The sequence below is a fragment of the Artibeus jamaicensis genome, unplaced genomic scaffold (genome assembly GCF_021234435.1).
Source record: "Artibeus jamaicensis isolate MK-2021 breed Jamaican fruit bat unplaced genomic scaffold, CSHL_Jam_final contig_482, whole genome shotgun sequence".
NCBI lineage: Eukaryota > Metazoa > Chordata > Mammalia > Chiroptera > Phyllostomidae > Artibeus > Artibeus jamaicensis.
In genome coordinates, this window is record NW_026521857.1 from 13,649,077 (window position 1) to 13,672,981 (window position 23,905).

Here is a 23,905-nt window from a genome sequence, read left to right on the forward strand (position 1 = left end):
TTCACAATTGGCTTATTTCATTTAGAATAATATTCTCCAGTTCCATCCATGCTGTTGTGAAGGGTAGGAGTTTCTTTCTGCTGTGTAGTATTTCATTGTGTAAACGTACCACAGTTTGGTTTTTTTTCGCTTGCTCATTTACTGATGGGCACTTAGGCTGTTTCCAGGACTTGGCTATTGTAAATAGTGCTGCTATGAACATAGGGGTGCATAGTTTCTTTTGAATTGGTGTTTTAGGATTAGGATATAATCCCAGACTGGAATCACTGGGTCAAAAGGCAGTTCCATTTTTAGTTTTTTGAGGAAATTCCATGCTGTTTTTCACAGGGATTGCATTCCCATCAACAGTGCACTAGGGTTCCCTTCTCTTCACATCCTTGCCAGCACTTTTTTGTTGATTTATTAATGATGGCCATTCTGACCAGTGTGAGGTCATATCTCATTGTGTTTTTAATTTGCATCTCTCTGATGGATAGTGATGTTGAGCACCTTTTCATGTCTATGGGCCCTCTGTCTGTCCTTGGAGAAATTTCTATTCAGATCCTTTGCCCATTTTTAAATTAGATTGTTTGTCTTTCTGGTGTTGAATTGTATGAGTTCTTTGTATATTTTGGAGATGAGACCCTTGTCCAGTGTATCATTGGCAAATATGTTCTCCCATATAGTCAGTTCCCTTGTCATTTTAATGATACTTTCTTTAGCCATAAGACCCAATTTTCTAAAATGATCACAATGGGTTAGTAGAAAGATATTCTTTGGATTCTGCCCAGGGGTAAAGCTGGATTCTGACCTTGGCATACTGGTTAGATAGTCAGTGTTCTGAGACCACAGCTAGATTCTGGGATGTGTGGATCCACCAGGAAGCTATAGTTCTGGCAACTCTGTAGGTTAGGGCTGGGCTGAACATACAGCTAAATAACCCTTTCTTTGCAGAGAGACATTCTGAACCCCACCCTAAGTCCTCTAAACTATGGGGAGGCCTCTGAGCAGAGGAAGTGGGAATAGCTAGTCCCTCTGCCTGTGTTTATATGCCTTCTGTCAGGTCAGGGCCAGCTGTGAGGACTTGGCTGGGGAACTTCCTCTTCAGAAAGCCTGCTCTGCACACTACCCAGTCAGTTGACTAGTACTCCCCAGAGAACCTAAAAGAATGAGTGTCCTTAGTCTGGAGATGGGAAAAGGTAAGACAGTTGATGTTGTCTGAGGCAGTTCTGGACTGTGACAGACCCCAGGAGGTCATGAGACCCTCCCTGCATGGCCCCCTTGCTGCCCTAGGAAACTGATGACTTTGTGGACCCTTCCAGTGGGATTCTCACAAAGCCACTCAAGTTAGTTTCTTTGTTCTACCAAGAACTGTGATCTTAAGAAAGAGGTAGAAAGAAGGGGGAAAGGTAGGTAAGTGAACATGAGGACCTTTGGGTCTTTCATTGTGTTATGCTGTGCTGTGTTTGTCTTCCCCATTACACAACTATGTTCCATTGAACAGGTGAGAGGTGGCCCAGTGGGTAGTAGGCAGGGGTCTCTGAGACCTGAGAGGCATTCATATAATTCTTGTCCTGCGGGAAAGCTGCCTTAACACATCCCTAGGGTGGCTTTTCACCTGGACACAATGAAGACCATTTTTTTGGCCCTCCTCCCTACCTATGAGCATCTGGGTGCTGTTGGGTTGGGTAAAAAAAACCTGCTCACCGGTATACCCCCTTTGCCCCCCTGCAGAGCCTGCTGTCTCCTGTGGCATTCGGGTTTGGCACTGAGTACCTGGCCCGCTTTGAGGAGCAGGGCCTGGGGCTGCAGTGGAGCAATATCGGGAACAGTCCCGTGGAAGGGGATGAATTCAGTTTCCTGATGTCCATGAAGATGATGCTCCTCGATGCTGCTCTGTATGGTTTGCTTGCCTGGTATCTTGACCAGGTGTTTCCAGGTAAGTATTCCTGTTCACAGGGTAAAAGTGATTGGGCTCTTTGGATCCCCCAGCTCTCCCTCTTTGCTCTAATTTAAATATCATTCTTTCTAAGCTTTTTAAATCTGGGCTCTCAGAATCAGCATTTGAAACTGAAATCCAGGAGTCAAAAGTTCTTTAGCAAATGAATGCTGTTGGCTGCTAATGTGCTAATAGATCTGGAATCCGATCCCTTGTCCCGACCTCTGCACCAGGTTCCCCGTCCAGGCCTCCTTCTTCCACTAGCACTTCCTACCAGTCTGTTCTCCTCACTGTATTCAGGGATCCTCTCAGAATCTAGGTCAGGCAGTATCAGCCTTCTGTTCAACTACCTCCAGTGGCTTTTCCTCATGTTCAGAGTCAAATCCAATGTTCCAACTCTGGCCTACAAGATGCTTCATTACCAGCCTCAATACACTGAGTTCATCTTCTTCTCGAGACCTTTGCATGTGCTGCTCCCACTGCCTGGAACGTGTTTCTGCACTCACACACTCAGAGCTGCAGGCTGGCTTCCTCACTCTGCTCAGGTCTCTGTTCCCATGTCATCCTATCGTTGAGATCTTTCCGGGCTGAAACTATCCAAATATCTATCCCTATGTAAATAATAATCCTTTAGTGCTAATGTCCCTTATCCTACTTTTTGTCTCAGTAAAGATTTATTTTTATTTTTAAAAAGATTTTATTTCATTTATTTAGAGAGAGGGGGAGGGAGAAAGAAAGGGAGAGAAACATCAGTGTGTGATTGCCTCTCACACACCCCCATTGGGGACCTGGCCTGCAACCCAGGCATGTGCCCTGACTGGGAATCAAACCGGCAACTCTTTGGTTTGCAGCCCTCACTCAATCCACTGAGTTACACCAGCCAGGGCTCCTTATCCTACTTTATTTGTTTAAAAAATCACCATCTGACATGATATTCCTGTATGTATTTGTGTATTGACCTCTCCCAGTAGACTATGGGCCCATGAGAACAGATCCATGGTCTGTATTTTTCAGTACCTAAAATAGTACCCTACTTTGGGTGCATAAATATCTGATTCATTTGCATCATGAAAAATCAATTCCCGAATCAAAATTGGCTGTTTGCATGCTTTTGTATTGGCTTTGTATAAATCAGATTTTACTTCAAATTAATCTTTCCTAGTAGCTAGAGAAGTCCTGCCATGATTTGAGTGGTCTGAGGTCTCCAAGCCAACCAGCAGCCACCTCGTGCTCTGGCATCTGCAGCTGGCGCTCGACACTGTGGCCACGAGCTGCAGTGGAGAGAGAGGCTGGGCCTGGCCCTGAGAAGGGATGTCCTCACAGCTCTCAGATCATCTGAGGGCAGCACTTGCTGGCAGAAATATGAGGCAGCAAGCCTGAAGTAGGAAAAAGATCACTGGACTGAGCCAGGAGGCCTGGGTTTGGATCCTAACTGTGTGACTATGTTAGTTTTCTGTGGCTTGTCATAACAAAGTGCCACAAACTGGGTAGCTTAGAACAACAAACATTTATTATTTCACAGCTTTGGAGGCTAGAAGTCCAAAGTCAAGATGTTGGCAAGGCCATGCTCTCTGAAACCTGTGTGGGAAGGATGACACCTTGCCTCCTTTTTGCTCCCAGTGGTTCCTCAGCAGTCTTTGGCATTCCTTGGGTTGCAGATGCATCACTCAGATCCTCCTTCTTCACATGTTGTTCTCTCTGTGTATGTCTGTTTTCGAGTGGTCATCCTCTTATAAGGACACCTGTCATCCTGGATTAGGACCCTACCCTATTCCAGTGTGACCTAACCTCAACTAATCACACCTGCAATGACTCTTTCCAAACAAGGCCGCAATTCTGAGGACTCTAGTGTCATTTTTTCTGATACCACTTCTGATACCAAATGTGTCATTTTTACCAACATCAAACAATTCTCCAATATTACCTGGGTGTTCAACAATTCAACTCAATTCTGATAGTAACTACCCAGAATTAGTGCAGACCCACAGGTTCAGTCCCTCAAGACTGCTCCTGTTAGCATAGCTAGATACTAATAATAATGGAATGGAGAAAAGAAAATCAAACGTTTATGAAGCATAATACACTAGGGAGCTGAATCAGACAATAAGCTTACTTCCTTAGGAAGCTGCAGCTTCACACATTCCTCAGGGGGCCAGTACATCCTCTGCCCTCAGCACTAATCCCCAGAGTGGACAGGAAGTGTTGTTACCGTCACTACCAGGGAAGTAATAAGACAGCAGGAGAAATTCCTCTGCTGGGCACATGCCCAGTGAAAGCCAAGATGGTACAGGGGGTATAGTAAATGCTCCTACTATAAGGTATGTGCAGTAGGAACTAAGATGCTGACCATAGAGAGGAAAAGCCCCAGAAGATCTAGGAAATGGGTTTTTGAAGGGGAGGGTCCAACATCAGCCCATGAGGATTGTGAAATCGATTGGTTACTTTGGAAAAGCACCCGATTCTTCCTGAACTCTAGACAATATAATCAGCTTAACAAAGCTCTCTCTCTTTCTCTTGCTTGGTATCATGTGCACTCACCCATTCATTCACACATTCTCTCTCCATAGCAGAAACAGACACATGGAAGACATGAGCAGGGCGAGGTACAGGAGCAATGGTGCAGAGAGCTTCCCTTCTCTGGCCACGTGCATTACCTTCCAAGCACCTCAATGTGCCCACCAACCTGGAAGCTCCCTGAATTTAACTGTCCAAGTTTTTACATTCCATCTCCAGTCCCTCTTCCCTCTCTAGAGGTGGGAAGAGAGGCCGAAAGTTCCTGTCCTCTTTCTACATGTTTGATTTTTCTGGTGGGGCCCCATCATAGAGTGATTGAGTGGCCCCCACAGAGTTACCTCATCAGCATGAAGTCAAGTGTGGTTGACAACCTGGCTCATATGAATAACAAAATGCACTCCTCCCATTCGGGAAAATCCAAGGGCTCCACACGCTCTGCCAGAAACTGGGAATGAAGACCGAGTGTATTTTGTGTTCTACCACAGGCCTCAGCATACCATTGTTTTGGTGCAGGATGCGGGAGTCTACACAATTCAACCCATCACAGTGACTTTGAGCAATGCACTTAACCTTGCTCAGCTGCAGTTTGTTTCTGTCTCCCTGGGCCATTAGAAGGTGATAAGTGAAAATTAGTTGTAACGAGAATGAAATTTGTGCATAATTCAAGAGCTTTACTTTAGCCAAGCTAAAGCTTTAATTTGTTTAACAACTATTGACCGAGCAGCACCTATAGCTGTGAGCTCCACCACCAGGTTCTGGGGAAAGAGTGGTGGAAAAAACAGACCCAGGCCTGCCCTATAGGAGCTTAGAGTTTGGCAATGACCATAAAATATGGTATAACTATTAAATAAGCGAAGATAGTATTCTCGCAAAACCAACATTTTACAGGGATCAAAGCTTGTTAAGAGAACTGGACTAGGAATTTGGGAATCTTTTCCTTGAAACCCAGCTGGTCCAAGCAGGGTGGGCTGGTGAAGTCCGTGGGTCAGGAGCAGCTGGGCGGTGTTAGAATGCCCGCAGCCCTGCTCAGCCAGCTGTGGCCTGGGGCAGACGAGTCGCACCCAGCAGGCCTCCCTTTCCTTACCCATAAGGACACCACTGTCTCCTGGGGTTGCTCTGAGGATTAAATTATTTAACATATGGAAAATGCTTAGGTAATGCCTGACACAGAAAGAGCATCTAACAAATGTCAGTGATCATCATCGTTATTATATGGTGATTATTGAAAAGAGCAAGATTAAATTCTTCAATAAAATGTTTTCTTAGAAAACTAATGTCAGCCAAGATCATCAGTCTTAGTGTTGCTGGTTCCATCCAGAAAACATGACCTTTCGAACTAAAACAGGTGGGAATGAGTAGTCTTTGTGGCATCCCATGGATAGCTGTGCTGTGGCTTATGCACTGTAAATATCTGTAGTGACTACTTGAGGTTGAGATGGATCAATTCTAAATCTTACAGAACTGTGGTAAGGTAGGGTAACTTGGGCTTTCTTTATTTCCCTGTCTACTTTAGGGGACTATGGAACCCCACTTCCTTGGTACTTCTTTCTACAAGAGTCCTATTGGCTTGGTGGTGAAGGTGAGTTTTTTTAATTAAAAAAATTTTTTTAAAAAAACAAACACTTTAACATGTGAAACTAACTCTTTGGCCATGCATGGGATATGCATAGGTTCTGGAGGTCGCTCTTCTATCAAGCGTGTAATTCCTGATGGATTACTTTGCAGCCTCCTGGGGGCTCAGCCACCACACTGCCTCTGGGAGCCCACCTTCTGTGAGTCACTGGGTCAGGCAAGTGGCTGAGCATTGAAAAGCCCTGTGTCCCGGACAGCTTGTGCCCAGTGGATTAAACTGTCCTAGTAAAAGAAGGCCAAACCACTTCAGGCAGGGTACACATGACTTTTGCTGCTTCTCAATTTAAAGCAGAGATTCACAGAGTCACGAAGGAACTTTTTTTGCATTCATCTTCTGCCGCCTTCCCTGCCGCTGTTTGTATTTCTCATCCCTTTTCCAAAATATGAACTGATTCATTGTTTTAAGGTAAGGACCCAACCAGAGGCTGGGCTGGAGCTGCGATCTTCAAGGCAAAGCCCCGCAGGCTCTCCTAGAGCTGATCTTTACGGTGGTAGGGAAGAGGGCCAGAAGGGCATTTGCCCAGAATTCCTCTTCAATAAAATTTACCTACTTAACAGGACAGGAGGCTCCAAGGAGAGTTCTAGAGATGGGGGAAACCACAGATTCTTTTGTGAGGTATGAGATGGCCCTGAAATTTCTGACCAGAGAGCTGGGGACCCCCCTGGCACTGGGAGGTTCTGGAAACAAAGAAGTATTTTCCAATCTGTTCCTCATCTCCCTGCTTTTAACTTTATGCTCTTGGGCCTGACCCAGGATGTATCCTTTAAGCACTAATATAGGTGTTTGTTTTCTCTAGGGGATTAGCATAGGACCTTTAAAAGGCTTGGGCCTTTCTTTCTTTCTTTCTTTCTTTCTTTCTTTCTTTCTTTCTTTCTTTCTTTCTTTCTTTCTTTCTTTCTTTTATGATTCAAACAAACAGCATTTCCACAGCTCAGTACTTTTCCATTATGTTGGTTTGCCTATCTTGTCTATCTATAAACTTACATTTCTGCACTCTTGTAATGGGAATTTTTAACACAGGAGTATGTTCCTGGAATGTTTCTAATATCAGTGAATATCATGATCTGTGGACATTTTTTTTCCTCTACAATCCCAGCAGATAATCTGCCTCTCAAAAAAAAATCTTAAGACAAATGTTCTCCTTCAAAAATGAACCACATATTTTTGCTGACAGAAGCCAAATACTTTCACCTGTCTCACAGGCTAGATGGAAATAGATTCCTAAATCCCTCTGACATCAGGAGAGAACTGAGCCTCTCCACCTACACCCCTCCTTTCACAGACGAAGCAGGGCCCACAAGACATCCAGTGTCTTGCCCAAGTTCCCATCGGTCACTTGGGACAAAATCTGGAACAGGGACCCACATTTCCTGACAAGGAACTCACTCCAAAGACTAAACTAATTAGAAGACTGTTTCCTCCTGCCCTCTTATTACACGTTAGTACAGTATCATAGCTAATAAAATGACTAAAAGGAACTGTGGACAATAGATTTAAAAACCCTTCAGGAAGCAGACATGGAAGTGCTGGAGGCCCACTACTTGCCACTGCACCCTGCAGACCCACAGAGGGCCGGGGATGGAGAGGGGCCCTGGCTGGCCCTGGCTGCTGGCTGCTGCCCGAAAACGCACCTGCTCTCACAGGTTCGCCCGGGGCTGGTGCCTTTAGCTGCCTGGCCACGGTGCCGTCCTCTCTGGCTGGCTCACTCTGCCGCTTCTCTTCCCCTTCCAGGATGTTCTGATGTCCTTTTAAACCAAATGCCAAGGTTTAAAAAATGCCTGTGTGTGTGTGTGTGTGTGTGGATGGGGGGTGTGTTATGTGAGCGTATGTGTGAATGAGAGAATGTGTGTGTGCATGACATGCATAGGTGTGTGTGTGTATGTGTGCGAGTGTGTATTTACATCCTTCTTCACTATTTATGTGAGCCTGTACCTCAACCAGGCTCAACCCTGGAGTTAATCCCAAAATATTTAATGTCCATAAAAGCAGATTTCTCTGTGAATGATTCATCAGTCTGCAAATTAAGCTGGCCACCCATCCTGTCACCTGGAGTGGACTCTCCTCAAGGTGCACCGTGACTTCAACTTGTTTGGGACTGGAGTGGAAAGTGCCGTTAGTGAGATTAGAAAATAACTCACTTCTCATTCAGTCCAGCTTTGTTAATATATATCTTTAATCACACTCTCTGACATTATGGGCTTCTCCAGGCATGTTAAGAGAATGAGGTGAAACTCTTGTTTTAAAAAAAAAAAACAACCTCCCTCCGGGCTTGGCAAAGGCCACACAGTGTGGGCTGTGGGGTCACCGCTGGCCACTTTCAGAACCTCGCAGACCCACCGGTCAGAGGTTGGCAGGGCCGTGCTCAGGGCTGGTTCCGGGGAATGCTGACTTGTCCTTTTGAGGGAACTGGGTTTCCCAGTTATGGCAGAAAACTCTGCCCCCCACCCCACCCCCGGCCCTGCCCTTCTTCCCTCCTTCCCTGACTTACTGATTCGCAGCTCACCAGGAGAGTGACAGTGGCTTCTGGTTGGTGCAGGGTGTTCAACCAGAGAAGAAAGGGCCTTGGAAAGGACGGAACCCATAACAGAGGAAATGGAGGACCCGGAACACCCAGAAGGAATAAATGGTAAAACCCTCAGCAAAGAATGCAGAGCAGAGGCAAGGAAGAGGGCCCCGAGCAGACCACCTCAGAACTAGGGTGCAAGGGAACCCCAGAACTGTCTCTGTTGACAAGGGTTAAACCTGACAGCTTCTCCAGGGTCCAGCTGCACATTTGGGGAATGAATGGCCCGGCCAGACATTAACGCATGTTTCCTGGAGAAAGCAAATACCAAGCATGTGGTGCGTCTGTGCCCTTGTTAGGCGAATCCCAAGTGAGTTGCACAAATGTGCTGACTTCCGAGGATTTTGCAAGAACAATAACTTGGGTCACTGAGACTTAAGGCGGATATGAGCTATAAGGAAAGACAAAAATACTTCTATGCACAGGCATGGGGGGGCGGGGGGTGGAAAGAGTGTAGTGATGCTGCCTTCACTCACGGTTTATAAATCTAGAAGGCCATTCATGCAAGCCATCAAAAGCCTTTCCTGACCATAGAGGTTACCTAATGATGAACTAGGATATAAGTGTTTCCCTGGCCTTTGCCTCCCTCACCTTCCCCCTTGAACGAGTCCTGTACTTCTCCCAGTGTTCTCCATTCCCTAAGCGCATGTCTTTCTCTGAGGATGCTAAAATGCTCTTGCTATTCTCGCCCTGGGTTTAGAGAGGCAGCCTGGCCTCTGGACTTTGCCTGCCATTACACGACAGGGTCCTGCCTCCACGTCTCTGGCCCACTCCAGGTCAGTGGTCAGTGACCGCTGCTCTCAGAGAGGTGGCTTGCAGTCAATAGCAGCCCTGGGAAGACCCTCCTCCCAGAGTGGAATTCCAAGGCTGAAGTCAAGGGGCTGGAGGCTGCCAGTTCCATCTCAGGCCTAGGCGAGGCCCAGAGCTACAGAAAGAGGAAGAACTGGGATGTTTCTGCCAGAGGAGTAAATGCCCAGAACTAAATGTGAAAATGGCAAATTAAGTAGTGCCTTCTAGGGTGAACTGGAGCAGGGAGAGACTGGAGGCCAGGGCAAGGTGGACAAATACCCCAGTGATGGGGGTCTGCAGGGGAGGGCCCTGTGGAGTAGAAAAGCGGAGGATGAGTTTAAGGACAGGAATGTGGAAGAGCAGACTGTCCTATCCAGTTGATTGGAGAAACTCTGGACTTGTGAGGAACAAGAAGTCAGCTTAGTCAAAACTGACTCAGAGATTTGAGCCACGGTGACTAGGAGAACGGAGTCTCCGGGAATGGACATGGGAGAGTGAAGGACAGTGCTGTTTTGGGGAGAAGATGAGGAGGCTGAGTGGCCACCAGAAATCCACACGATCATGCCTCACAGACTGTTGGAAACAAGGGCCTAGGATTGAAGATTGAGCTCAGGGCCAACTCCTGATATAGGTCATAAGTGCACTCCGAGTTCGAACCCCAGCTCTGCCGCTCATGAACTTGGTGACCTTGATTGGACTCTTGGTGTCTCTCTGTGTAGGCTTCCTCATCTATAGAAATGAGTATCATATAAGGGCTATGAAAAAGGTAAAATGAGATACCCTATATAAAGCATTTGAAACAGTGCCGGGCACATAGTAACTGTTCAGCAAATGTTAGGTGTTATTATAACCATCATTATTCTGAAGTCACCCTTACCAAGGTCACAGCTACAGCCACGGGGGCAGGTGAAATTATAGGCAGAAGCCATGGCCTGGAGAAAGAATTTGGGGAACTTGTACATTCAGACATCATTTTTACTTCATGTTGACTTTTTCCTCCAAGACTCCTTCTTTGAACGTGAGCTGCCAGGCTCGGTCCCTGGGGTGTGTGTGAAGAACCTGGTAAAGACCTTTGAGCCCCACGGCAGGCCAGCCGTGGACTGTCTCAACATTACCTTCTACGAGAACCAGATCACCGCCTTCCTCGGCCACAACGGCGCAGGGAAAACCACCACCTTGTGAGTGTTTGAGCCCAGACACTGGATTGCCATTCATCCTGTCATTTTCTGGCTCTCTTTCCCCGCCTCTTAGCTTCAGTCTGCTCTTTCCCACAGAATTTAAGTGACAAAAATGTGCTCTGCATTTGTGTCCCAGGAATCTGTAAAGCACACTGCAGTATTCAGTGCTCGCTGGCACATATTGTTTCATTTGCTCCTCACAAGAAGTTAGAGAGGGAGGTGGAGTATTGCCCCCTTTGTAGGAGGCCAAAGAAGCAGACATCCAGGACTGAAGTGACTTCCCAAGGCCACCGGGTCCTGATGGTGCAGTGTGGGCAAGAGCCAAGGCCTCTCACAATCGTCTCTTGTCTCTGACAGTGCAAGCCTACCCCCCACATCACTGTTACTACCTTCCACAGTGATGACAAGGTCCCAGTTGTCACTATCATATACCCTCAGTCAGTAGAGTTCTGCTTACTTTCAAAGAGCATTCCTTTTTCTGCCTTTCAGGATTGGTGGCAGTTCTGGTGCAAGTAAAAAGGATGCAGTTTCTAGAGGGGTAATGGCCTACTGACTGAAGGCCAAGTTCAGGGAAAATGAAGGCTCAGTACAGAGCGCTCAGCTCAGGACACTTCCCTCACTTTTCTCAGGGACCTGAGCGCCATCTGCCCAGGAGAAGAGGTACTGCCAAGTGTTCCCAAGCTGCGGGGAGGCGGCCCTCTCCAGGGGCTGGGAACCCGTGACACACAGTCTTCAAGTCCTTTGGCTTCTTTTAGAGCCCCAGAAAGGAACAGCAGTGTACACCCTACGCTGGAATGTTCTCTGAGGGTGGTTCAGTGTGAATGGAATGTGGGGCTGGTGCCATTATATTTGGTTCTGTTTCCCTCTAGTGGTTGATCAACTGAGATTTCTGCTTCTAAGGACAATTTCAGATAGGTTGAAACTGTATCTGAACTCAGGACCAGCGCTGTGGGCAGCATGAGATCCCCTCCCACCGCCCTCCTTGCAAACTAATGTGGTCAGAAAACTCCACCCAGGACCCCAGTGCCTCCCCCAGCCAAACCCATGACCTCATCAAGGGCTGGAACGCCACTTCCCCTGGGGGGTGAGACACAGTGTTTAACAAGAATAATGTTTTTGAGTTTGACTTCGTGTTGGCACTCTTCGAAGTGCTTTATAGGTATTAACTCATTCAATTTTCACAACAACTTCATGAGGTGGGCGTCATTATTTCTCTTCTCATTTTCCCAAAATGACTAACATTGCTATTGGGCTCTTTATGTTTTGGATCCAAAGACTGTGGCTGGTGGTGATTCCCATGCCTGGCTCGAATCGATTAATCAGCAAATACACATTGAATGCCTGGGCTCCTCATGAAGACCCTTCCTCTGAGCTTTGTAATGGTGACATTGGGCAAAGCAGGACCTGTGCACCGAGTACCTGTTACCGAGGGCAACAGGAGTATGTAGGGCACCTGGAGTATGACGGCTGAGTTGGGGAGGGACCATCAGTTGTAAGTGACCCTTCTGCAGCTGGGCATCCTGGAGCCCGTGGGTGCCTGCCCGGAAGCACTAGGAAGTAAGTAGGAGCAGAGGAGGAAGGAGGACGTGGTCATAGCATGCAGGCCTGGACGTACATGTTGGAGCTAAGCCCTGTGTGGGAAGCTGTTGGTCCCCACAGTTAAGGATGGCTTGGGGTTGACTGAGAGCCATGGACAGAAGTCACCATGAGAGTCCTCAGTGGCCTGGGGTTGAGCTGCCGTCCCAAGGTACTGCTAAAGGCCATTCTTTCTGCCACTGACTCTCTGTTTGGCAGGTCCATCCTGACGGGTCTGCTGCCGCCAACCTCAGGGACCGTGCTCATTGGGGGGAAGGACATAGAAACCAGCCTGGATGCAGTCCGGCAGAGCCTTGGCATGTGTCCCCAGCACAACATCCTGTTCCACCAGTGAGTAGGACGGGCGTTCAGTCCCTCCCCTGTCTGATTCTAGCCCTGCCCCCAGTACACATGTTCCTATAGCCTGGCTCAGGCACGCCAGCTCTGGAGGTTGGAGGCAATACCCCTGTTTGGTTTCCCCAAGTTCAAGGTCCTTTGTCTTGCTAGCAGTGAGTGGTGTCCCTCAGGCATCCCCATGGCACTCAGAGCTGAGATCCCTCCCTCATAAGAGTGACTCGGGTGGCTGGTCAGGAACCCCTTGCTCAGCCCTGAAGTTCTCCTGCTACCAAGGGAGACCAGCACCCCCTTCTCCCTCTTAAACCAGGTACAAGAAATGGACTTTTTAGTTGCTTTTTCCCCAAACTTGTATTTCTTATCTAAAGAGTTATACATAGTCATTGAAGAAAGGAAAGAAGGAAATATAATTAAAAGGAGAAAATAATAGTCACCTATAATTTCACCGCCCCTCGACAACCACTGATAATACCTTGGTATATAATTGTTTAGGACTTTCCCCTGTGCATGTAGGTGTACATATATACTTTAAAATTATAAAGGAGAGTAAAACTCTGCATACAATTTTGTAAACTACCATTTTTAAAATGTGATCTATTTCTCTTATTCTAGGAAATCATGAACATCTTTTCATGTCATTACATATTCTTCTTCAAATACTTTCTAATGTTTACATACTATACTGTTGTATAAGGTACTATTTAAGCTGTCCCCTCTTCTTATGTATATTCAGCAGGGTCTGCTTTTTTGCTTTGGTTTGGTATTATGAACGACACTGTGACAAAACCCCCAATCCCTACATCTTCGTGCCTGCCCTTGGCTATTTCTGTGAGATGAATTGCTGCCAGTCGAATTGCTGAGCCCGTGGCCTTTCTCGTTGCCCCACCCCCAGCCTCACAGTGGCCGAGCACATCCTGTTCTACGCCCAGCTGAAGGGGAGGTCCTGGGACGAGGCCCAGCTGGAGGCGGAGGCCATGCTGGAGGACACAGGCCTCCACCACAAGAGGAATGAAGAGGCTCAGGATCTGTCAGGTGCTTGGTGTGGGAAAAAGACAGGGCTGCAGGTCCCTGTTGCTCCCCAGTGCACAGGACATGTGTGCGTGCGTGTGTGGTCTCAGCCTTATAACAGGAGCCACCCAAACAGCTGGAACCCTTCTACAGAGTTATTCTGAGCATCGAAGAGCAGCTCCTCTGGATCATTTTCCACGTGGGACAAAGCAGCCTGGATTATATTCTGGAAAAAAAATTTTATGTGTTTGAACTAAAATGTGAGGACAGCCTTCCAAAGATCTAAGCATAAGAGGCAGAGATTGCCTTTTCTGCATTTAAAGAGGCCTGTACACCACTGGTTTGAATGCTGTATAAACATCTAAGGGGCAGCATCGAAACCACCACCAGAGTTAAGGTTCCCCCACTCACGCCACCAGCCCTGGGCCTTTCTCACCTTGTCCTTCTCCACGGCCCCTGAGACCACCCTACCCCACCTTGTACCTCCAGGTGGCATGCAGAGGAAGCTGTCTGTTGCCATTGCCTTCGTGGGAGATGCCAAGGTGGTCATTCTGGATGAGCCCACCTCTGGGGTAGACCCCTACTCAAGACGCTCCATCTGGGACCTGCTCCTGAAGTATCGCTCAGGTAATGGCCACTGCTCAGTGCCCTGTGCTCTCACTGAGGCTTCATCTGGGGTACCTACTCTCCCACGCCTTTCATTCTGCAACTGAGCAATAGTAGCAGCCACAACTACACTTACATGAGGGCCTCATCAGTGACTTGGATGAACCTAAGTTCCAGTGGACGCTTCCTGAGAGTTTCACAGATATAAGCAGAGAATAACTAAGGGAGCAGCCTACATTTCAAAATATTCTATAAAATTCTCTCAACCCTTCTGTCGCAAACAATGGGTGCAGCTCTAGGTGAAATTGCCCTTTGAGTAAGGGGACCCAAGTCCCCTGCAAACATCCTGACAAGCTCCAGAGCTGTTGGATGATTGCCATTCAGGACCAGGTGGGAAGGTGGCATGCCACTGTGGTGCTCCAGACGACTTCTGCAGTTGGAAATGTGTCGAAATGGGACACTCCTCCTCTATCACAGCACCTGCAACCAGCAGGTGCAGGCCCAGAAGCAAGAGCAGGCAGAGCTGAGTGCCTGTAAAAGGGATGGTGTTGTTCAAGCTAATGGTTGATTTGCAGCCCTGGAATCCTCATTACCTTTTTTATAAAATGACATCTCCAGCTAGTGTAAAAGAGAGTGTGTGTCTCTGTGCGCTTCATAGAGATGTAAATGCAGTGCTTAATGACCCAGACGCTATGTGCATAGAACTCGGTAGACGCTGACCGACAATAACTAATGTGCCCCATGTACGAGGATTTGTTTGAATCAGGCCCTGTGCCCGATGAGTGGTGCTTTACAACATGCAGCCTGCTGTACAATGCTAGCTGTTGTCATGGCTATTCTAGTTACTGTGGACTGCTGCAGAATGCTTGTGTCTGGCCCCGGGGAGTGGGGAGGTCGCTGTGCATCCTCTCCCATGCACATCGGCCCGGGCCTGCCTGCTGAGTCCCTTGCCCCTGCCCTTGCAGGCAGGACCATCATCATGTCCACGCACCACATGGACGAGGCCGACCTCCTCGGGGACCGCATCGCCATCATTTCCCAGGGCAGGCTCTACTGCTCGGGCACCCCACTCTTCCTGAAGAGCTGCTTTGGCTCCGGCTTCTACTTAACCGTGGTGCGCAAGATGAAGAACGCCCAGAGCCAGAGGTCAGGCTGTGAGGTACGTGTCTGCCCAGGGAAAGAGCCTGTCCTGGGTGAGCAGGAACACAGTGTGGTGCTGCTCTTTTGGACATTTCTATCCAAATCGGGTTCTGGCCGTCAGAGTTGCCCTCTTTGTTTCTGGGGCCACTTGGAGATTTTGATGAACTGACATTCTGAAACCTCTTACAGCATATACGGAAATGCTTTACCCTAAACAAAACAACTAGTTGTTTTTTCCTTATTTTTATTTTTTAAAAGATTTTATTCACTAATTTTTAGAGAGAGGGAAAGAGAGGGAGAAGGAGAGGGAGAGAAACATCAGTATGTGGTTGCCTCTTTCATGCTGTCTGTTGGGGACCAAGCTCACAACCCAGGCATGTGCCCTGACTGGGAATCGAACCAGCAACCCTTTGATTTGCAGGCCAGTGCTCAATCCAATGAGCCACACCAGCCAGGGCTTTTCTTTCTTTTTATTGTTGACATTATTACAGATGTCCCATTCCCCCCTCTTCAGCCACCTCCACCCAGGCCCAGCCCCAGCCCCCTTCCCTCTGGCCATTAACCACACTGCTGTCTGTGAGCCAGGCACATATGACCTGAGACTCTCATACTCATGAATTCTAAACCACACATGTGTGTGCTGCAACATGCAAGTTATGTCTTATTTTGCAAAGTTGTACTCTTTTAAGGACAGTAGTTATTTAGGCTTCCTTTTTTCATTCCAACATTTATGTTCCCTAATTAAACCCTAATTCCCCTTATAAATAAAAGCTAAGAAAAGGCTTCCTTGGCAACTATAACCTAAAAACAATGAAGCAAAAAAATACCATCCAGCAGAGACCCCCTCCCCTCCAGCATGTCAGGAGACCCAGGTTCAGGTGTGGGCCACAGATGGACACATTGTGCCATCTCGGGCAAATGACTTAACTCTTTGTTATCATTGGTTTTTGTTTTTTTCACAGAGAAAACGAAACTAATAATCTCTGATTTTGTGTTCTAGGGATATGATGAAAATAAGTGAGATAAAGTATGATGAACAACATTCAGGTTGTCACACTTACTATACTGTAGCCTCGTATATGCCTCTGGTCCCTGTAGTTTAAATGTCTGGCTGCTTCTGGGTTTTCCTGTCCTGGGTGTATTCTCACAGCCCAGCCTGCATCCAGGGGGCGGGAGGAGCAGAACGTCTTGCACAGTCAGCCCTACCGCTATCACATAAGTAATGACAAGCCAAGGGGTCCTTTGAGGTTCTGCTTACTCTCTGTGCCTGAGTCACAGGATAAAATCACATAACCACACCTTCACAATGCTCGGATGAAGTAATAGTTAAAAACATGCAGAAAAATGTGTTGACCACACTTGGTGTTGAGAAATAAGGCACGGTGGTGACAACAGTCAACACCAGGGAGATGCCATCATTAACGTGACCAATGTCCCTCTGTTGTAGGGGACCTGCAGCTGTGTATCTCAGGATTTCTCCACCAGGCGTCCAGCCCCTGTAGATGAGATAACTCCAGAACAAGTCCTGGACGGTAAGGACTGGGGCAGGCCATGTCTTGGTTCTTGTCTGGTGATCATGTCTCAGTATTGTTGGGTGTGTCACCTGCTGTCATGCATTTTAATGGGAGCGAAGAGAATACTTGGTGTACTTCTCAAGTCCATGGCATGCAATTGCTTCATTTTTTCTTTGAGCTTCTTTCTCTTCCTCCATTCCCCAAAGGATTTTAAAAGTCATGAGCCTAAGGGCTCTCTCCCTTTAATGGGGATTCAGTCTTTGTTCACTCTGTGCCCTTGCCCAAAATCAAGCCTCCATCCCTGGGGGCGTCCTGCCCTGGCTCCAGGGCACATGCCTGAGCACCCAGAGAGCTGGGCTTCTGAGGGTGGCAGGTGAAGCCCCCTGGTGGGACCATGGTGACACACAGCTCTCCTAACAACCTTTTCTAGAGTCACATTGCACTGTGTAGATGCCACGTCTGTGGAAAATTGCACATCCCTTTTACACTCCTAACTTTTTCCTCAGTTTACCAGTCCAGCAATTGTCCTTTGCGTTAGGGTGCATTAAACCTCATAAGAGGTGCCCCCACCTCGAGGGTGATGCAGGAGAAAGACTGTCACTGTAGAAGCACCCACCCCACAGGCTCTGATCTTAGGAACACACTGTTTGCCAACAACTCTTTCCATTTCTCCATTATGCCCACCTCCCGCCCCTCCCCCGGGGTGTCTTTGCAGATGGAATCCCACACACCCACGTCCCTAAGTAGGAGCAAAACTAAACCTATGGACTGACCCAGGTTACTGAAGGGGGAAAGTGTCTGCTTATCAAAAAAAAGACAAAGTTTCCTACTTACCACAATTTTTTTCTAAATCTGAGGAAATTATAAACTAACATTTGGTAAAATAAGAAAACTAGACAATATTTCTGTACTAAGCTTAACATTTATGGGAAACTGCCTAGAGTCCCCTCATATTTACCCGTTCGCCCCTCTTTGCACTGACAGGACTCATGGTGAACACACATGTCCTGCTGGGTGACATTTGTCTGTCTGTCTCTAGCTGGCTTTGCTGAGGGCTCTTCCTGCTTTCTCGGGTTCCCTCCCAGGAGGAATCTGGGTCAACAAACTGATAATTTTTTTTAATGAGTACTAATTACTGTGGTGCACCAAAATCAAGTTGGAAAGAGAGCCTGTTGACTGGGTAATTTTTAAAAAATATTCCTTGATTTCTAAAGGTCCATTTTCTTCTACTAGAACAGGGATGCCACGAGCAATGAGAAGCCCAGTAAGTACTTATGCCAGATTCACGCCTCGGAAGGCTTTCCCCTCATGCACACCACGCACCACACCCCCACCCCCACGCCTCCCCGCTGCCCCAGAGGACCACGTCTGGAGAGGCGGACACACACACATCTGAGACACAGTTCCTGGGAATCCAGCAGCTTCGGGCTGGATTTCCTTCCTAAGAGAACAATGAACGTGACCTCCTGAGAGCTGTTAGGGCGGAGCAGCTTCCTCATCAAGGAGCCCTCCAGCCTGCGTATGAAGTCATCCCTGAACCAAGGACAATTGAGTCTGACTTGCAGATTTGACAGAAAATGAGCTTTTCAGTCCGGCTAGGCAGAAGAATTTGGGTTGAAAGCCATGAAATCCCTCAATGTTGGTCATTTCTACAACAAGGAAAGAAAAGAGCCCACTGGACATCCGGACCTGAGAGGACTGTTTGTGGAAATGCACAAGAGCTGGGTTATGGGTTCCCCAAATTCCTGTGGTCCCCAAATGTCATCCCCAAAACTGAAAGGTGGCAGGTTCAATTCCTGGTCAGGGCATATGCCTGGGTTGTGTGTTTGATTCCTGCTCAAGGAGCATACGATAATGTTTCTCTCCACTCCCCATCCCCTCAATTCCTCCCTCCCCTTAAAAATTGGTAAGCATAACCTTGGGTGAGGAATAAAATAAAATAGTAAAGTAAAATAAATAAATAAAGCAACAATAATGACAAGTGCTTTCCTACTCGAGATGCTGTTCGTGATAACAGCAGCTAAGACTCATCTGCTCACCAAGCACATTGATCTAAGCTTCTTACATATGTTAATTAACTCATCCAATCCTCACAAATAACAATTAAGTTGATGTCATTATTTTCCTCTCTGCACAGATGAAAAGACTAGGATATGACCCGCACAATGTTATGTAACTTGTGGGGGACAGAACATTTGATTGGACAAAGGCTGAGGAACAACGGCTAGAGGTCATGTACTGGGCCCTGGGGGCATGACCTCTCAAGGTTGCAGAGCTAGTTAGCAGGGGCACTTTTTTTCCTCCTCCCCCTCCCTCTTAGTGCCCATCAGGAGGCCAACAAAGCTAAACAAGGACATCAAAGAGTGTTACTCCTCCAAAATTTACTCCTGAGGAATGAAATGCCCCTTCCTCAAACGGGAACAAAGTGGGGACCTGGGCAAGCTCACAGCCTTTACGGGTTCTGGAAAACAGTTGCTCTCAGTATCTTTTTCTTGCCCTAGGAGACGTGAATGAACTGATGGATGTGGTTCGCCACCATGTTCCAGAGGCAAAGCTGGTGGAATGCATTGGTCAAGAACTGATCTTCCTTCTTCCAAATAAGAACTTCAAGCAGAGGGCATATGCCAGCCTTTTCAGAGAGCTGGAGGAGTCGCTGCCTGACCTGGGGCTCAGCAGTTTTGGAGTTTCTGACACTCCCCTGGAAGAGGTAAGGCAGAGATCACAGATGCCAGAAGGCGTGCAAAGTCTCACATTAGAGGGAAATTCTGGGGATGCAGAAAGCCATACATCCCCACCCAAGCGCAGCAGCTGTCTTCATTTTTCAGCACACTTCCTCCTGCCTTTGTCCATGTGCACGCATGTTTTATGTAGTGGTGGTCACCCTGTGCATACAACCCTGTGTTTATAGAAGACTGTATTCTTAGATAAGGAGTCATAGTGTATTTTCTTCCCCTTGTAAAGTAATACCCAACAAAATGGATCTTGGCTTAAGCCCTGGCTTGGCAGTTCAGTTGGTTAGAGTGTCGTCCTGGTATGTCAAGGTTGTAGGTTCAATTCCAAGTCAGGGCACATGCAGGAAGCAAACAATGGCCCTGGCTGGTGTGTCTCAGTGGACTGAGTGCTGGCTTGCAAACGACAGGGTCACTGGTTTGATTTCCAGTCAGGGCACATGCCTCAGTTGCGGGCCAGGTCCCTAGTAGAGGGCATGTGAGAAGCAACCACACACTGATGTTTCTCTCTTTCTCTCTCCCTTCTCCTCTCCTTAAAAATAAATAGAATCTTTTTTAAAAAAAAGAAGAGACAACCAATGAATGTATAAATAAGTGGAAGAACAAATCAATGTTTCTCTCTCTCTCCCTTCCTCTCTCTCTCCACAATCAATAAATAAAGTTTTAAAACATTGATCTTGGCTTAGATTTTTCTGACAGTGGAATGTCTAAACCAAATTCTCTTTTTTTCACTCTTAACAGGTGTTTCTGAAGGTCACAGAGGACTCTGATTCAGGACCTCTATTCACTGGTATGGTGCTGAAGTCCGTAGCCGTTTCCCTCACTGCACCCCTTGCCTAAACTCTATCTTAAAAATCTAAGGAAAAAAATCACAAAACATGAAAGCAGGCAAACACTCTCCATAATATTTATCTGACATCTGAATAACAAGGTTTGCATTCTTGGTTCCTTTGAAGGACAAAGAAAGGACAAATCGAGTTAGGTCTGGGTGGGAATGCTGGATGAATCAGGCCGGTAGCCTCCCTGTACCTGAGCCTCTCACCCCCCTCCCGGGTCTCTTGGGATCTCTTGTTTCTGCCAGGTCACCATCCTTATCTCCTCTCTTATCGTGACCAGACCTCTGATCAGCTCTCATCTGTGAGAGTTGTAGCCCGCAGAGTCCTTAGCAATACTGGTGACAGTAAAAACCCAGATGCTGGCTAGGATCCTCTGCCTTCTCTGAGACCAAAATGATATGATCTGAGCCCTCATTTAGCACCCTGTGGAGATTTGAAACTGTGGGGACCATAATTCCTGCAAATTCTGGGGGCTTCTCTTTTATATATGTGAGCCTCGGCATCAGCAAGCCCTTTCCATGATTTCTACCCAAACCCCTAAGGCTCACAAAGCAACAAGTAGACTTTACCGTGGAGATTGGGGTGGGGGGGGGGGAATGCAAGAGGAGTTACCTGCCACACTACACAGGCTACTTTTGATAGAACAAAGAACGCTAGCATCCACCCACACTGATAAAACCTCCCTGGTCCCTCTCTCCCCTTCATTGTCCTCTCTTCTGCAAAGCTGTGTGGCAGCTCTTCTTTGCTGCCTTGGGCTCCTGCCACTGGTTACCTCCTTCCACACAGCAGAGCACAGGATGGTGTTTTCTCTATACAAAAACTGCTTCCTCCCTGTGGGGTTTTGGTGCTAGTTCTTAAGGTGATATGGTTTTCATCTTGCTTTGTAAGTGACCCCAGAAGTTTATTTATCAGCTCTGCCCAGAACATCCAACGGTCAAACTTTCCAGCCCAAATGTGCTCCTGGACCCAGGTAGGTCATGTGGTAGCCAGAAGAGGTGGGCACCCCGGCAGACTAGGAGTGAAGGGCAGACCTCTGGAGCCAGTGGAAGCAGCTCCCCACAGGGCCCCAGGCTTTCTTTCCAGCTTTGCAGACACAGAAATGGAATTCTCTTAGCTCAGCCAAAGTCAAAAACTTACATTAACCAAGACCAGAATGAAAATATGCTCATTTATAGCAGAAGCCATGCTGGATTCCAGAGTTGGGGCCTTTTATCTGCAGAGAATAAGTTAGTCCCTCTCAAAAGAACAAATTACACATCAGAAGACTGGTCAGCCTGGGCACAGAATGGAATGTTCCAAAGAGATAGTCAAGGAGAGAGGTTAAGAGTGAAGCCTCTAGAATGAGCTCAGACCTGAGCTCCACAATTTGCTAACTGAGTGGTTTCAGGTAAATACTTGCTTCTTTGTACTTCAGTTTCCTCATCTGTGAGATAGGAATAATAATGGTATCGACCTTCTAATGTTATTGAGAGAATTAAGTGAGTTGATACCTGCCAAGTCTTAACACAGTATGCAGTTTCTGATTAGCATTTAGCAGCACTCTAATCTCAACACTGACAAGTCCTCTCTGACCTCAACTTGTGTAGCATAGCCTTCGGTACTTCAGGGGACACGTAGCATCCAGTGTTTGTTAACTACCAAGGTCACATGGACGGGTAAGGCAGGGATTAGCCTTTCTGGGGAAGCTGAGCTCACACCATTTGGACAACTTGCCTAAAGTCGCACAAGATTCTGAGTCTTGTTTTCTGGTTTTAGTTTTAAATCTAGGACCCTCAATGCCAAACTCTCACTGCTTCCCATTTTTCAGATGAACAAATAGCATTTGTTTTGGATCAGCTCCATTTTAGAGGACATTTTCAGATCTAGTTTGAAAAGTCTAAAGGAATCAGTAGCTTGTCCATTGGAGATACCCCCTTCCTTGCATGGTACCAAGAAGGTCAGTGCCACTTCTGAAGGGCACTGACCTTCAGTGCCACATAGGCAGTTACCACTAGAGGGCAGCAGAGCCAGGGACAACCTACAATTTTAATTATGAACTTGGCTCTGGCTGGGAAAGTGGGCTGGGGCTGGATGGGGCATCAGGAATAGACATGCAGAGAGGCAGCAGATGTCCAAAGGGAGGGGTGGCCACAGAACACACCAAGTTGAGTCCAGATCAGAAGAAAAGAGACTGGAGAACTAGGACTCCAGCACCCCGAAGTCAATGAGCTTGAGAAAGTCCTTTCTGCCCTGCGTAGCCAGGCCTGCTGCGTTGCAGGTGTCTGAGAATGCTGAATGGGCGACCTTTGCACTGCCCTCAGCCTGGGGCACGTGAGGAGGGTGAAGAGAGCAGCTGGGGCCAACCAGAGGTCCGTTATGTCTAACAACATGTTCTGCGAATGAACATTGAACGATGACGATAAACTAAAGCTTCAATGTGGCTAATAATTTGCAATAGTTCATACGGCACATTTACATGTGATAGCTCATCTCACCTTTATGAAAACCCTGTGAAATGTTCTCATTTTCTGTCTACAGAAGAGAAAACTCGAATTCAGGCGGGCTGAGCCACTCAGCCAAATTCATCTAGCAAGAGTCAGGTTCAAGCCGGGTCTCCTAAATTCTAGCTCACTTGTCTTTCCGCCACTTCACAGTGGCTGCTAAGATTTAGGAAGAACCAAGTCAGCTCTGCCTTTTACATTTTTAAATACACAGGTTACACATGAACACACTTTTTGTTTAAAAAAATTCAAATAATACAGAAGGAGGCTAAAATCATCCTTCCCACCTCATCCCTCCCGCCGTATGCAGCTCTGCCTGCCGGGGTGACCTGTCGGCAGTCGGTGGGCAGTCCTCCAAAGCTCGGTGGTTATGCGTGTGTAGAAAATATCACGCTTCTTTGCATATAATGTGCGTGCTCTCTGCTGTAAACATGATCTCATTCCACATATCGTTCTGCTACTTAGTCACACGTTTCCGACCTCTCTCAGTGCATTTAGAGCCATCTCATTCCTTGCGACTACTATAGAGTATACTTAAGTGATTTCAGGTTATTCTGTCTATAAATCATTCACACTAAAAAATAGAATTTTTTAAAGTTTATTAACCTACCTGGTTTGAGATTTCGTTCTTGATTTAAGTGAAGGGAAAACTCATGCAATAAGAAAAATACAGCATATGAGATCTGGACTTTGTGGGGGAGAGGGGTTCTAATTATTAATTCATTCTCAGGCAGCACTCAGCAGAGAAGAGAAACCGTCAGCCTGCGACACGCCTGCTTGGGTCCTAGCAAGGAGGGTGCTAGCAAGGAGGTCATACAGACTCCCCAGGGCTCCCACAGTGGCTCTGTGCCGCGGGCCCCTCCTGCGGAGGGCCGGCCTTCACCAGTGGAGCAGGGCAGCCAGCTCAACACGGGAGCGCGCCTCCTCACCCAGCATGTGCAGGCGCTGCTGGTCAAGAGATTCCACCACACCGTCCGCAGCCGCAAGGACTTCCTGGCCCAGGTATCACTGTGGGCCTCCGGCTGTGCCCCGTGGTGCCTGGCCGGGGCCTGCTTACCCTCTCCCGGC

General features: G+C 47.4%; 1 protein-coding gene across 6 annotated transcripts in view; it reads left to right on the top strand.

The window, feature by feature from the left end:
• The window catches only part of ABCA4 (ATP binding cassette subfamily A member 4), a 129,681-nt gene that overhangs the window by 71,258 nt on the left and 34,518 nt on the right, over positions 1 to 23,905 (top strand). For all 6 annotated transcript variants that reach the window (XM_037162045.2, XM_053668243.1, XM_053668244.1 and 3 more), the window contains 12 exons: positions 1,714 to 1,918; positions 5,946 to 6,011; positions 8,602 to 8,691; positions 10,421 to 10,595; positions 12,390 to 12,521; positions 13,417 to 13,556; positions 14,022 to 14,159; positions 15,104 to 15,297; positions 16,726 to 16,810; positions 19,294 to 19,499; positions 20,263 to 20,311; positions 23,568 to 23,839. In XM_037162045.2, the coding sequence (XP_037017940.2) occupies positions 1,714 to 1,918; positions 5,946 to 6,011; positions 8,602 to 8,691; positions 10,421 to 10,595; positions 12,390 to 12,521; positions 13,417 to 13,556; positions 14,022 to 14,159; positions 15,104 to 15,297; positions 16,726 to 16,810; positions 19,294 to 19,499; positions 20,263 to 20,311; positions 23,568 to 23,839 (1,752 nt within the window). The remainder of the gene's footprint in view (positions 1 to 1,713; positions 1,919 to 5,945; positions 6,012 to 8,601; positions 8,692 to 10,420; positions 10,596 to 12,389; positions 12,522 to 13,416; positions 13,557 to 14,021; positions 14,160 to 15,103; positions 15,298 to 16,725; positions 16,811 to 19,293; positions 19,500 to 20,262; positions 20,312 to 23,567; positions 23,840 to 23,905) is intronic.